This window comes from Phyllobates terribilis, unplaced genomic scaffold (genome assembly GCF_046119375.1).
Source record: "Phyllobates terribilis strain yellow unplaced genomic scaffold, ASM4611937v1 Scaffold_5__5_contigs__length_657084704, whole genome shotgun sequence".
Classification (NCBI taxonomy): domain Eukaryota; kingdom Metazoa; phylum Chordata; class Amphibia; order Anura; family Dendrobatidae; genus Phyllobates; species Phyllobates terribilis.
Genome location: NW_027362765.1, coordinates 427,388,915 through 427,405,398, shown reverse-complemented (window position 1 = coordinate 427,405,398; position 16,484 = coordinate 427,388,915). Strand labels below are relative to the sequence as shown.

The 16,484-nt window shown below is 41.1% G+C and overlaps 1 protein-coding gene across 4 annotated transcripts in view; it reads left to right on the top strand.

Annotated features, from left to right (window-relative positions):
- The window catches only part of MYOF (myoferlin), a 152,442-nt gene that overhangs the window by 17,303 nt on the left and 118,655 nt on the right, over positions 1-16,484 (top strand). For all 4 annotated transcript variants that reach the window (XM_073685255.1, XM_073685254.1, XM_073685252.1 and 1 more), the window contains exons 2-3: positions 10,076-10,131; positions 14,019-14,110. In XM_073685255.1, coding sequence (XP_073541356.1) covers positions 10,076-10,131; positions 14,019-14,110 — 148 coding nt within the window. The remainder of the gene's footprint in view (positions 1-10,075; positions 10,132-14,018; positions 14,111-16,484) is intronic.

Here is a 16,484-nt window from a genome sequence, read left to right as displayed (position 1 = left end):
GCTCTGATCTGGGTAAACCCTCTTCTAGTTTTTTTTTTTTTTTTTTTGGACAGTGTTTCCGTGTTGGTGCATGTCCAGAGACATGTATGTGCTCAATTTATTAGCTAACGCGTTTCGCTTTGTCGTTACATTAGCTGTGACAGAGAAGGGGGCTGGTTTAGCTATTGTAATGAGATGTCAGACAGCTAATTTCATAAATTGTTCTGTAAAGGACACAAAACAAAAGAGGATGTGCTGGGACCTTGGCCCGGAGATTGTGGCTGATAACTGTCTGCACTGTTATAATACATTGGACCCTGTGATGGCCACCGTGGGTCATGGGTTGGCTGTTGGATATGCAGATGTCTAGAGAATGCAAATTGTCTCTTCAGAGAAGAAGAGGACTTTAACTCTAGCGCCACTTATTGGAAGTAGCAATCCTGAAAGTCATTATCAACCCTTTAAAGCACCACTCCAGCATGTCTCTATTTTTTCAGTGCTGGAGTGGCGCTTTAAACGCAAGTCCCCTTCCCTCGGTTATATGTTCACCCTCCATCGTCGTATTTGTTTTTCGGTGACGGTTTTGTCCCGCGGCGCCATCTTGCGACTGCAGCTTCTGATTGCGTCACAAGCTCTCAATGCAAGTCTATGAGAGCCAGAATAGGGCCTGAACGAGGCTCTCGTAGACTTTTGTTGAAAAGTGACCTCCGCGTCGCTCCATGAAACACTGGAGCTGCCGATACTGGAAAATAATGAAGGCGGCAGCAGGTGAGTATGAGACTGCGGACTTGCGTTTAAAGCACCACTCCGGCTGTGCAATAAAAAAATAAAAAAAACGTTGGAGTGGTGCTTTAATGAGCCTTGCCATATAAATTCATATGGCAAGGCTCGTTAAAGGGTTGATATAAATATATATATAATATTTGCATTGTACAATGCATGCTCCGAAAGGCTTTGACCTCAGCGTCACTCCGCGCTTTCTTGTTAATGTATAATCATGCAACTACTTATAACGTGTTGGATTTTATGTAGCATATAAAGCCCATCCCGTCCCATGTAAGGGCCCGCCAGTAGTTTCCACAAACAAGTCTGGTATTTACCTGCGGTAACTGAGCTCATACATTACTGTTTCAGTACTAGTGTGGGTGTTGGCCCGGCTCACAACCTGTTTTATATCCTATGGGCATGTAGAATTGAATCTGTGTAACTACACCTTTTAGTCACAAATCTCGGCATGTTCTTCAGTGCATATTTTTTTTTTGTGTAGATTGTGCTTTTACCTTCATGCTGTAAATACACATTGCTCAACGTTGAAATTGTAGAGTCGTGGAATGATGGAAATCACAGGACTGATGGATATGTTACTGATATGGAATAACATTTTAAAAACATCTCTCTTTATTCCATATCGAGTAGAAGAGCGCAGAAATCTCCGCACTTAACCACCTTGGCTGCTATCAATAAGATTATTAATGTTTGAGGAATGTTCTGCTGCGCTGAATGTACTTAGGCATATCATCAAGATCCGCCGCTGGCAGCTTCCTTTTGCAATTCATGATCAATGATGTCCCAGATGTGCTCAGTGGGAGACTAATCCCAGGAACCATTGTTGAACATGGCAACGCCGGGCCACATATTGCTTGTGCAACTGAGAGCAGTCTGCATGGCATGAACGTGCTATGATAGCCCATTGCATCGTCTGGCTGCTGTTTGGCCTCCATAGGAGAAGCATCTCTTTGTAATTATTCTTCACTTGCTTATTTGAGAAGTTCCTGAGTAGGGAACCCCAGTGGCGTAACTTGAAGTTCATGGGCCAAATTCAAAATCTTTGACGGGGCCCCCAATTATTGCAAGTGGTTAAATAGTATTAGTCTTGGTCATATGGGCCAGAGAGACTTTTGGGGCCCCTTAAACTCTAGGGCCCGGGTGCGATTGCAACCCTTGCACCTATTGTAGTTACGCCCCTGGAGAATCCGTTTTATTACATTTTTTTCCCTAATTAACAGGGTGGTTCTAGTTCTGCAATTGCATTCTCTATGTCCTATAATGCATGTCATGGAAAAGAAGGGCGCTACATTTTGGACATTTCTCCATTAGTCTGTATAAAGTTTAACTTTTCATGTTTTGTTTGTTTTTTTTTTTCTAGTATGAAAAATGAACTGTTTTTCATAAGTGTGTTGGTTCCAATTTTCATTTTTTTTTTTTTTTTTGTGTCCGTACATTTTCGTCGCATTTTCTACTCACTAAACAGTAAAAAACAGGCAGCACTTGGATGGCAGCTGAGTGCAATCTGTTTTTAGCAGCCACTGATTTGCATTGGCAACTTTCATACATGATCAAAAATGAACATGTCTGTAATTTTGGCGTTTTTGTGGACACTTGGTCCACAAAAAACCCCCATAAAACTTAAGGGCATGTGCACACGTTAAGTATTTGCAGCAGATTTTTCAGTGCCAAATACCAGATTATTGACAGGAAAAACACTGCCTAAAATACATCCTTTTTTACATTTTTTTCCCCATTCATTTGAACTGGTGAAAATTGCTGCAAAAAATGCTGAAAGAATTGCTACTCTGCAGATTTTAAGTAAAAAAAAAAAAAAAAAAAAGCAGTGTGTGCATGAGCGTTCAGAACTCTCATTCGCTCGTACTGTAAAGTGCAGCCTTAGTTTTTGTTTTTTTGCTCCCCCCCCCCCCCCCAAGGGTAAAAAAAACAAAAAAAAAACGCAGCATGTGCACAAGCCCTAAATGGCTGTTCACAGGTCTTTGAAAAACAGACGTCTGAATGAGGCCCTACTCGTATTCCCTGGTTTCAGTGATTGATCCGTGGGAAATTCTTGCCTCTCCCTTGATAACTGCGAACGAGGAATCTGCAAAATGTTTTCCTGCCGCAGCGATGGGAGCACGGCGGACTGCTCTATATGGAAATAAACCCAAATATGATTTATGCCTAATTTTATTTGAGGAATAATTCCCACCTGCAAACAGATTGTAACGGGAAGACTGACCGTTCTGCACTTTGTGAGATTATAAAGTGGAGTCCCTTAATGTTGTTCTTCCCAGTGACACAGGAGGCGGACAGTGCCGGCTTCGTGGTTTTCGTGGGCTGACTCAGGCCGCATATTCCCACATTCTCCGCAGCCAAGTATTTGCCTAACGAAGAGTCGTCTTTTGATCCTCTGTTTATTCATTGGACAATTCGGCTGCGTTACCCTCCCTTGTGTACACAGTGTTTCCTAGTTTGCTCTGTACTCGCCGTCTCCGTAGGTTAATAGATGCTGTGTCTGTAGGGGAAGCCTGTTTTTAAAACCTAAATAGATCTTGTTTGTGTACAGCCTATCACATTCACCTATTAGCCATAACATTTAAACCACTAGCCTAATATTGTGTGGTCCTCCTCATGCTACTAAAACCATTCCAACCGGTCAAGGCATGGACTCCACAAAGGTCCGTTTGCCCCACACAATTATCGTGAATGAGCTTTCCTCGTTTCAAGATAATCCCACTGCTGCCAATCGCCTGATGGACGAACACAACGTGAAATGATCTTTTGTGCTGTGTAAGGCCTCATTCACACGTCCTGTGAAAACCCTACAAGACATACTGTTTTGGTTGTGCCCTCACGCAATCGTCTAGGTGTCACAATTTGGCCCTTATTAAAGTCACTTAGACCATTAAGCCTGTTCATTATTTTTCTTTTTACCAACACACAAACTTCAAGAACCGATTGTCCGGTCTAGAATGACACGTGCAGTCACTCTGTGTGGCGCAGACTTGTGAATCCTCCCAGTGCACGCACTGTATCTAGTAGGCAGTATGCATACTCCCGGGCAGAACCTGTCTAATGGGCACAGCCTCGCTCTATAAGCGTATGGAGCGAGGGCGCCCCCACTAGACATGTTATGCCAGAGAGTATGCATATCGTATACTTGACCGCCATTTCCAGTGAATCCTCGCAGCGCACAGTGCGTGCGCTGGGAGGATTCACAAGTCTGCGTGACACAGAGTGACTGACTGCAGACTTGTTGTTCTAGACCGGACCACCCCTTTAATGCTAGTTGTCCATACCAGTCATTTAAAATGGTTCCTGCAGGTTGGCAATACCCATCTTCCTTGGACTGGGAGCACTTTATCACTAGACAGCCAGGACTCTGTCGACAGAGTGGCAGCCCACCCTTCTCTCCTTAAAATTTCAGGTAAATTACCATTATGACTACTGAAATCCCAGTGGATTACACCAGTAAGACCATGTTCACACATTCAGTGTTTGAGTTTTTTGTAAGCCAAAATCAGGAGTGGGTGATAAATACAGAAGTGGTGTTGTGTTTCTATTATACTTTGTCTCTGATTGTTCTTCTCCTGGTTTTTGCTTATAAATACTGAGGTAAAATACTGACTAAATACTGAGTGTGTGAACGTGGCGTAACATGAAATCCTAGTGGATTACACCAGTAATGCTGTCTAGTTTACCTTCTGTCACTGGACCACAAATATTTCTAAGGATCCATTTTTTTTTTTCCTTTTTATACCTTTTTGAAGCCATAGGCTATGTTCACACATTGCGTTTTTTTTATGCAAATTTTCAGTTGCGTTTTACAGTACCAGCAAAGTCTGAAATTCCAGAAATCTCATGTACACATCTTACTGTAGTTTTTATTTCATCAGTATTTTGTGCTTTGCATGTTTGTTTGTTTTTTTGCAGAACCGAGCATGTCACTTCTTTCAGCATTTTTCACCCATGGGAAGTAATGAGTTGTGAAAAAAAAAAAAACGCAGGTGTCAGGTTTTTCAGTGTTTTTTGTGCCAAAACCAGAATAAAATTATTTTTTTTTTCACTGATGTACAGTACAGACCAAAAGTTTGGACACACCTTCTCATTTAAAGATTTTTCTGTGTTTTCATGACTATGAAAATTGTACATTCACACTGAAGGCATCAAAACTATGAATTAACACATGTGGAATTATATACTTAACAAAAAAGTGTGAAACAACTGAAAATATGTCTTATATTCTAGGTTCTTCAAAGTAGCCACCTCTTGCTTTGATGACTGCTTTGCACACTCTTGGCATTCTCTTGATGAGCTTCAAGAGGTAGTCACCGGAAATGGTTTTCACTTCACAGGTGTGCCCTGTCAGGTTTAATAAGTGGGATTTCTTGCTTTATAAATGGGGTTAGGACCATCAGTTGTGTTGTGCAGAAGTCTGGTGGATACACAGCTGATACCCTAACAGTCTATGCAGTAGGACTATGTGCACACGATGCAAAAATGCTCAGGATTTTTTCCTGAGCGTTTCTGTATCTCCCTGGCAGGAAAAAACGCATGCGGATTGTACATGCGTTTTCCTGCCAGGGACATGCGGAAATGAAGCGGTCTTCACTTTCATTTCCGCATGCGGGTTGACAAGCACTTCCCAAGCGATTTTAGCATCACTTGGAAAGTGCTTGTCAACTTCACACTATATAAATCCATGCAACCGGCATGGATTTATATAGTGTGTGTGTGTGTGTGTGTGTGTGTGTGTGTGTGTGTGTGTGTGTGTGTGTGTGTGTGTGTGTGTGTGAAAGTCAAAAAATAAAAAAAATAAATATATACTTACCCTCCGATGGCCCCCGGTGTCCTGCTTCCCTCCGTGCCGGCAGTGTAATACTGAAGTACCTGCCGACGTCAGCGTCACGTGATCCGTCACATGACTCTGACGTCAGCGTAGGTCCTTCATTCAATCGTGAAGTGCCCGGGAATAAATATATATATATATATATATATATATATATATATATATATATATATATATATATATATATATATATATATATATATATATATATATATATATATATATATATATATATATATATATATATATATATATATATATATATATATATATATATATATATATATATATATATATATATATATATATATATCTCTGGACTCTCATCCAGACACAGGTACCATTAAAAAAAAAAAAAAAAAAAGAAATATATATATATATTCTTTTTTTTTTTTTTTTAAAATGGTACCTGTGTCTGGATGAGAGTCCTCTCATCCACACCCGGGTACCATCCGCACATTAGAACGCATGGAATGCGCATCTACATATACAGTGATGCGGATTCCATGCGTTCTAATGCAAGTCAATGGCGGCGAAAAAGCAGCGTTTCCGCAAAATTAATGGACATGCTGCGGATTTTTGATCGCAGCATTTACGCTGCGGAGAAATCCGCATCATGGGCACAGCACATGCGGATTTCCATTGGGGAACATTGCTGCCCTTCTACCATGCGTTTTTAATGCGTTTCCGCAGCTGCAGAAACGCTGCGGAAACGCATTAAAAACGCATCGTGTGCACACAGTCTTAGAATTTGTATTATGGCAAGAAAAAAGCAGCTAAGTAAAGAAAAACGAGTGGCCATCATTACTTTAAGAAATGAAGGTCAGTCAGTGCGAAAATTTGGGAAAACTTTGAAAGTGTCCCCAAGTGCAGTTGCAAAAACCATCAAGCGCTACAAAGAAACTGGCTCACATGAGGACCGCCCCAGGAAAGGAAGACCAAGAGTCACCTCTGCTTCTGAGGATAAGTTTATCCGAGTCACCAGCCTCAGAAATTGCAGGTTAACAGCAGTTCAGATTAGAGACCAGGTCAATGCCACACAGAGTTCTAGCAGCAGACACATCTCTTCAACAACTGTTAAGAGGAGACTTTGTGCAGCAGGCCTTCATGGTAAAATAGCTGCTAGGAAACCACCGCTAAGGACAGGCAACAAGCAGAAGAGAATTGTTTGGGCTAAAGAACACAAGGAATGGACATTAGACCAGTGGAAATCTGTGCTTTGGTCTGATGAGTCCAAATTTGAGATCTTTGGTTCCAACCACCATGTCTTTGTGCGACGCAGAAAAGGTGAACTGATGGACTCTACATGCCTGGTTCCCACCGTGAAGCATGGAGGAGGAGGTGTGATGGTGTGGGGGTGCTTTGCTGGTGACACTGTTGGGGATTTATTCAAAATTGAAGGCATACTGAACCAGCATGGCTACCACAGCATCTTGCAGCGGCATGCTATTCCATCCGGTTTGCGTTTAGTTGGACCATCATTTATTTTTCAACAGGGCAATGACCCCAAACACACCTCCAGGCTGTGTAAGGGCTATTTGACCAAGAGGGAGAGTGATGGGGTGCTACACCAGATGACCTGGCCTCCACAGTCACCAGACCTGAACCCAATCGAGATGGTTTAGGGTGAGCTGGACCGCAGAGTGAAGGCAAAAGGGCCAACAAGTGCTAAGCATCTCTGGGAACTCCTTCAAGATTGTTGGAAGACCATTTCTGGTGACTACCTCTTGAAGCTCATCAAGAGAATGCCAAGAGTGTGCAAAGCGGTCATCAAAGCAAAAGGTGGCTACTTTGAAGAACCTAGAATATAAGACATATTTTCAGTTGTTTCACACTTTTTTGTTAAGTATATAATTCCACATATGTTAATTCATAGTTTTGATGCCTTCAGTGTGAATGTACAATTTTCATAGTCATGAAAATACAGAAAAATCTTGAAATGAGAAGGTGTCCAAACTTTTGGTCTGTACTGTACATGCTTTTTTGCTGCGTTTTTTTTCCATTTTCTTTTGTCTCTTTATGCAAGAAAAATCCTGATCAAACCTTCTGGCAAGAGATCAGGATTGCCGCAGGAAAAAAAAACGCTGAAAAAACGCTATGTGTGAACATAGCCATACACTGTTGTACAACTTCAGATTATGAATAATTGCAAAATGTAAATTTTCCTAATAGAATAATCCTCCTTGGGGCTCGTGCACATTGTCATATTTTTTTGTTGGAGGGCGAGCAGACAAAACATTGGATCACACCCGGACCAGTGTTTTGCTTATTTTGTGCACAAGTCGGATTTTTTTTTTTTTCATCCGAGAGAATTGAACTCTAATATTATCTTGGATGAGAGAATACATGCACGTCTGCATCTAGTTTTTAGAAAGAAAAATGATCACAGAATAAAAGCCTTTATTCATCTTTTATGGTAAGTAGATGGGGTCCACCTGATGGGATATCTCCCAAATCTAAGGTGGCTCCCTACCAGTTATTTAAAGGGAGTCTGTCAGCACAAAATGACTGTTCAAACCAAGCACCTGGTGCTTCCTCTGCTCACCCAAGCAGTTCAATGCATCTTCCCACCTCCTTGTTTTCCACCTATCTCTGACCACTTCTTAGCTTTAGTAATGCCATAGAATGGAGATGGATGGAAAACGACCAGGTGAGAGGGTGCGCCGAACAGTTTGGCCACACCAAGGGTGCACCGAGAGCCCAACGTGATTATTTAAAGCAAGCACAGGCGGACAGATTGCCTTTAATCACTAGGTCTTTTGTATGAATTACTTGAATTTACTGTAAATTTAATGGATAGTATATGCGTAATAAAGGAAGAAAAATCTCCCACCCCATTTCCAGGAATCCTGGAAACAATAAAAAGGGCATTTAGTGAGTCCATACATATTTTGTATGACTGTATATATTCTTCTATGGTCTCCTTAATGCCAAGGGACAGGGGAACTAGCACTTCCCTATCTGTTATTGTTAGAACAATAGCTTTGCACAACCGTTCCTTTTGTAAGGAATCCTCTGGCCGCATCATCCCACACGCTGGATCACAATGGAGCAATTATCAATATTTCCTTCTGTGGCTTTACTGTGCTTTGTAGTGATTCATGCGTGCCGTACAATCACTACTTGTATGGCTTATTAGTCACAGTGTATTGCAAAAATGTTCTACATTTTTTTTTTTTCTGATGTGTTCACAATTATGGTCATAGTTTCCATAGCTGTGTACAGATTATGTACGTCGGTGCATCTAATGCCGGGTGCAGTCCGGCACTTGGAGTTAAGAAATGCACCAGGTTCAAAACGTACATGTTGGTTTCGGCCGATAGAGCAAACGGGCAACTATATTATTATTTGTGGTCAGGTCCAACATTCCTGAGAATAGATTGTAGATATTAGCTGCGAATGAATGGCTGCTCCTCAGGAATGTTTTGTACATCTAGGTGTCTGTATGTCCTACTTGCCAACTAGAGGAAAAAAGGAGAGATCTGGCAAATCTCCTGACTCTCTTGTAAAGGCTTGTACACACACGTTTATCAGGTGGATTCCATTGAAAGAAGTGCTTTAAAAACTGCCAAAAAAGAATTATAATGCACAGCAGTGTCAAAACAACTTGCTGTGCACATGTTCTGTCTTTTGTCACATTTTTTAACAGCTCCAGGCTTTAAAAGCTGTGAAGCCACTAAAAGAAGTGTACATAGTGCCACTATGTTTTATATATGATATTAAAAAAAATGACTGGCGTCAAAGCCTATTAAAAAGACACCAGGGAAAACAGCCTGTTGCTCTGTTATTGAGAAATCAGCGTTTGAATTGATCTGCAAATGAGTCTGAAGAGCGATGGTAGATTTGAAGCCTCAGTCACTCCAGCTCTGTTCCTCATCTAGCGCCACCTCTTCTTTCTTGACTAACTGCATGTTTGCTGTGTTACTCCAGGCAAAGGAGCTGCCAGTCAAGCAAGAGGGCGGAGAATAGAACTGGAGTGACAGAGGCTTTAGATCTACCATAGCTCTTTAGACTCATTTGCATATAAATTCAGAGGCTGATTTCTCAGTAACGGAGGAAAGGACTGGCCGTGTAAAGGTATTGCCCGACTTGTCATTGAAAGTTACAGAAATATAAATAGCTTGGGGTGAAAATTACTGCAGACCCTTTAAAGATTTAGGACAAAGTTTTAATTTTTCTTTCTTTTTTTTAATTTTTAGATAACTTACTGCTCAATGAGGGTTTTGCTGCTTGATAGTGTGCGCAGCTCCACTTCATTCATTCTCTATGGGACTGCCAGTGATAGTACTGGGCTCAAGTGTCTCCTGCAGTCCCATAGAGAATGGAAGGAGTGGAGGTCCATGTTCTCGATAAATGGGCGAGATATAAGGGAAAAAATTCCTGGAGTGTAGAATATACCGAATTAACTAGACCTGCATTTTCTCCCATAGTAATACTGTTTGCTTTTTCTCAATCGTTGATCTTTTCTTTTCGTTGCAGGGGAGAAAAAGAAAACCAAGTCCATAGACAATGAACTTAATCCAGTATGGAAGGAGGTAAGTGGGTTGCACAGTCGTGTTAGGGGGTTTTCTTTGATTTTTAGCAAATATGAAATGTATTAAGTTCTTTCTGTTTATCAGAGAACTCTTCATAAATGCCTCTTGGGATTTAGGAACAACCACTATCCTTATATCCTATTAGGGCACATGGACGTCATAGAAGGTAGGGGCCCCTATAGTGCAGACTACGTGCAGGGACCTTTTGAAAGCACCTCTGGGCTGTCCGGCAGCAAGGACTGTTCTTTTTGGCCAAATTCTTTTAGGACATACCCTCTCTCCCCCTTCCCATAGCTCTTATTATATTTTTTTTTATATGTTCTTGTTCTTATGTTTTTATATGTAATTTGTGTATCTAATAAAGTGAATATTTTATATACATGTTGTTTTTTTTGCCTGGTTTGAATACCTTCTTTTGGGTTTCTTGTCGTATGTGGTGTTCTAGGGTTTAAATTTATTTTATTTTTGGTATTTCCTTCTTTTATAGGATATACTTTGTGACTGCAGACATGTGAATTCTTAAATCGCGTGCGCTGGGAGCGGTGGACGCGTGATCACAAATATGTGATTTGCATACATGTGGTCACATACCGACTAGACATACACAACCTTGCTCATTGCAAATGTATTGAGCAAGGATGGACAAGTCTAGTTGGAATATGGCCGGAAGTATGCAAATTACATACTTGAGATCATATGACCGCACGTGCCTGGCACCGGAGAATCTTCACAGCAATCAGTGTGCTCAATGTGAGGATTCACAAGTCTGCAGTCACTCTAAGGCCGGACAATCCCTTTAATATTTGCAATAAAACTCCAAATATTTTCACTCGAATAATAAAATTCACCATGTAATAGAAAATCAGTCTACAAAATTTGGTAGTTCACTCTAGTTATTTTGCCATGGCAGCCATTTGAGCAAAAGTATCATGAGGTGCTGTGATCCTAAAAACTATCAGCATGTGGCCCACTAGGAAAATCCAAACTGAGATGAGGATCACAATGGGCAAATATCAGCCAATTGGACCTTGGTGGTAATTCCTAATGATAAACCACCAATGATTTCATAGACAACACTTTTGGAGTTAAGTAAAATGATTCTCGGGGCCCTGGTTGAACGGCTGCGTCAGGGCACTGCGGACCTCCCGCTACCTGCAACATCCCTGGACCTCTTCTGATTTAGTAGGAGGTTCGCATTTCTCAGGTCTACTGATGTGGCTGCTGGATAAGGATCCAATCGATCTTTCTTCTCAACTCTAAATAACCTATATAGCGAAGATAAGATGTGTTTTTGAAGGACATAATTGGATAGATTTTTGTTCTTTGTTTTTCTAGGGATATTTCCATTTTTCACTTTTCCACATCTGTGAAATAGTTCAAAATTATTGCATTCAGAAAATGTAGTATGTTGGCCGGCATTACAGCCCGTGTGGGGGTTATTATGCAACTTGTGTGTGCAAGCAAACCATCCTGATTTCCTTATTTCTTCCTAACTAGGTATAACTTTGCCATACGGAAGTCTGAGAACTCTTAGATCTCATGAACCGTAGAAACCAACCATACCTAAAAACCATAAAAGATATAAAAAAAATTTGGTTGTGTTAGAAATAATGTGGTTCCGTGATGTGTAATGGTGATGTTGAGTTCACTTGTAGGGCACAAAACGAAATTATCCCTTACTTTACCCAGCAAATAAAAAATAAAGCCAAACAAATCATTTCATAATTGCGGCACCTCAGCACTTTACAAACTTGGGAATTTTTCACCAGGTTTATGCTTCCCAATATGAGGGCATCATGAAATAAGGGACAGAGACCCTGATTCTAGCACTGGGTCATTTACCGGATTTTGCTGATTTAGATCAGTTAGTCTTCCCAGTGGTGGTTTCTGTATAACTCCACCTAGACCACTGACAACTTTTTTTTTTTTCTGAACTGTGCATAGGCAGGAAGCTGCCAATTAGTGGATGGAGAGCCTTGGATAGCTGGAACTCACGAATATTGAGGTTTACATTGCAGCAGGTCATCATTGAGAAGACTAGCAGATCTGCAGCAGTGTTTTATTAAAACTACAGCAAGTAGCTCCGTAAGGGACCCAGCGCTGAAATCTGGATCTCTGTCCCTACTTTGATGCTCTTAGATGGGTCAGCAAAAACCTGGTGACAGATTCCCTTTTAAAATTTTGGTTGTAGAATTATGAAATTACTTAAGAAATTATGGCCGTTATTGAATCACATTTCTGCTTTCACAATTTCTTCTTGATGTGTTTTCAACAGTATCATTTCTGACTGTATAAATATATTAGGATGTAGGTAGCTTATGAAAGAACTAATGACATAAAGACTAGTGTTGAGCGAGTATGTTCTGTTAACCCTTTCGCAGAGTATGCTCGGGCGAGCTCCGAGTAGTTACAGCTGCTCGGTGATATGGTTGAATCGCTCCCGTGTACATGATTTGCGACTGTTTGACAGCTTTATTACATGGGAGGAATGTCTATTTCTTACACATTCCTCACATGTAATAAAGCTGTCAAACAGTTGCAAATCATGTACACGGGAGCGATTCAACCAGATCACCGAGCAACTGTAAATACTCGGAGCTCGCCCGAGTGTACTCGGACAGAACATACTCGCTCAACCCTAATAAAAACACATATCTTTGGTCCCCAGTACTTAAAGGGGTTGACATATATGGGACATTTCGACAAGAGACCATAATTGCTGGATAGTGAATCCCGTTGTGCGCGGTTGGGGTCGTATTGTGCGTTGAGCGCGCATGCTCGGCTCTCCATTTCTTTGGGAGCTCTGTAAATTGGTGAGCGCATGCTCAGTAGTTTTTGGGGCACCCATAGAAAAAAATTAGGGCACAGGTGGGAGAAGAGGATCTATTAGACGTCTGTAACGCTGCTGCGACACAAGGGGTTCGATTTCATCAGTATTTTTGCTGGCGTAAAACACCATAAGTTTCAAAATGTTTGCGCAACTCAAAGATTTTACACCAGTCCATAAATGCAGTAGCATTTTTGGCCGCCGCTCGCTCTTAGTTATAGGCATATGTTAATCTAATGGTGCCCTCATTGTACAGTGCCCGTCTTAAAGGGGTATTCCCATCTCCAAGGTCATATCCCATTATGTGGTAGGTGTAATAATATTAGCAAATACCTCCTATTAGAAATGTAGTATAGTTTTTCTGATTCGCCATGTCGCTTTCCTCATGTGCAGGCATTGCAGGACCTTAGGTATCCATGGTTACGACCACTAGCAACTAGCTAACTGTCACTATATCAGTGGTCGTAACCATGGATACCCAAGATCCTGCAATGCCCTGCACATGAGGAAAGCAACATAGCAAATCAGAAGAACTATACTACATTTCTAATAGGAGGTATTTGTTAAAATTATTATTATTACACCTACTACATATTGGGATAGAATCTTAGAGATAGGAATACCACTTTAATGAATCAGCCCCTTATTCTTTACAATGGTCAAATGGTGTGGCCTATGGGCGCCCATAGGCTTCAGATGCGCCAGGTTAGTCTGAATGACCTGCTCTTACTGCGGGGTCTTAAATGGAGGTCCTCCATCTATGACGTCCATATGCACTAATGATATATGAAAAGGGTCTTGATAAGAGAGACCCCATTCAACCTTTTAATTTTAGCTGTTTCTTGGGCAGCCGTATTTTCTTCCCATTATTTGTGTTTTGTGTGTATACTGTCCATTCACTTTGGAACTTATTGGCGTGCAGGGAAACAAATTGAATTTAGGATCTCATGACCCGGGGTGGAGAATGAGCTTTGTTTGATAGTTTCTTTGTGGTATAATGTGACATAGCTGTGGTTTATGTACAGCTACAAATATCCTGTTTCACACTTTTCTCTTCCAGCTTATTGAGTTTGATCTGAAGGGAATACCCATCGACTATTCCTCATCATTGGAAATCGTTGTGAAGGATTTTGAAACAATCGGAAAAGACAAGTAGGTTATCTGCATATCTTATCTCTTGCATTTAAACTTTAATGCCTGCTATAGGGAAACCACAAGTTTTCCTACATCATAGGCAGTCAGAACGTGCTGGGAGCGGTAGTGCATCAGCTGTAGAGTAACCGCTGCTTTACTGCATATATTATACAAAGGAATGAATGGAATATAAAAATCTGAAATGGTTTCCATTGCAGAAGAGTAGCCATTATGTATTGCCAGCTTGTAGATTGATGAAAACAGGATGATGAATGAAGAATTTTCTAGTTATAAAATTAGTATAAACTTTCTTTCATTATGGAAATGTTTGATTTATTTCTTTATTTGCTTTAGCTTTACAATGGTCTTCTGTATGCATAATTATTATCTTGTGGCTTATCGACATGACGAAAAATCTGTGTGTGTCATAGCCGAAGATGGTGGCTCCCATGAAATTGTCGCAGAAAATTAAGTATTTCTCTCAGAGAAATTTGTGTGTATTGGACATAATTTTACACAACCCAAAAAAGGGCCAGACAAAATTGTTGGCACCCTCCACTTAATATTTGGTTGCACACCTTTTTGGAATAAATAATGGCAATCAAACGCTTCCTATAACCATCAACAAGATTCTTACACCTCTCAACTGGAATTTTGGACCAATCTTCATTTGCAAACAGCTCCAGGTCTCTCATATTTGAAGGTTCCTTCTCCCAACAGCAATTTTAAGATCTCTCCACAGGTGTTCAATGAGATTAAGGCTATGTGCCCACGATACAGAAATGCTCCGGATTTTTCCTGAGCATTTCTGCATCTCCCTGGCAGAAAAAACGCATGCGGATTGTACAGTACAGACCAAAAGTTTGGACACACCTTCTCATGTAAAGATTTTTCTGTATTTTCATGACTATGAAAATTGTACATTCACACTGAAGGCATCAAAACTATGAATTAACACATGTGGAATTATATACTTAACAAAAAAGTGTGAAACAACTGAAAATATGTCTTATATTCTAGGTTCTTCAAAGTAGCCACCTTTTGCTTTGATGACTGCTTTGCACACTCTTGCCATTCTCTTGATGAGCTTCAAGAGGTAGGCACCGGAAATGGTCTTCCAACAATCTTGAAGGAGTTCCCAGAGATGCTTAGCACTTGTTGGCCCTTTTGCCTTCACTCTGCGGTCCAGCTCACCACAAACCATTTCTATTGGGTTCAGGTCTGGTGACTGTGGAGGCCAGGTCATCTGGCGTAGCACCCCATCACTCTCCTTCTTGGTCAAATAGCCCTTACAGAGCCTGGATGTGTGTTTGGGGTCATTGTCCTGTTGAAAAATAAATGATGGTCCAACTAAACGCAAACCGGATGGAATAGCATGCCACTGCAAGATGCTGTGGTAGCCATGCTGGTTCAGTATGCCTTCAATTTTGAATAAATCCCCAACAGTGTCCCCAGCAAAGCACCCCCACACCATCAGACCTCCTCCTCCATGCTTCACGGTGGGAACCAGGCATGTAGAGTCCATCCGTTCACCTTTTCTGCGTCGCACAAAGACACGGTGGTTGGAACCAAAGATCTCAAATTTGGACTCATCAGACCAAAGCACAGATTTCCACTGGTCTAATGTCCATTCCTTGTGTTCTTTAGCCCAAACAAGTCTCTTCTGCTTGTTGCCTGTCCTTAGCAGTGGTTTCCTAGCAGCTATTTTACCATGAAGGCCTGCTGCACAAAGTCTCCTCTTAATAGTTGTTGTAGATATGTCTGCTGCTAGAACTCTGTGTGGCATTGACCTGGTCTCTAGTCTGAGCTGCTGTTAACCTGCAATTTCTGAGGCTGGTGACTGTGATAAACTTATCCTCAGAAGCAGAGGTGACTCTTGGTCTTCCTTTCCTGGGGCGGTCCTCATGTGAGCCAGTTTCTTTGTAGTGCTTGATGGTTTTTGCAACTGCACTTGGGGACACTTTCAAAGTTAGCCCAATTTTTCGAACTGACTGACCTTCATTTCTTAAAGCAATGATGGCCACTCGTTTTTCTTTACTTGGCTGCTTTTTTCTTGCCATAATACAAATTGTAACAGTCTATTCAGTAGGACTATCAGCTGTGTATCCACCTGACTTCTGCACAACACAACTGATGGTCCCAACCCCATTTATAAGGCAAGAAATCCCACTTATTAAACCTGACAGGGCACACCTGTGAAGTGAAAACCATTTCCGGTGACTACCTCTTGAAGGTCATCAAAGCAAAAGGTGGCTACCTTGAAGAACCTAGAATATAAGACATATTTTCAGTTGTTTCACACTTTTTTGTTAAGTATATAATTCCACATGTGTTAATTCATAGTTTTGATGCCTTCAGTGTGAATGTACAATTTACATAGTCATGAAAATAC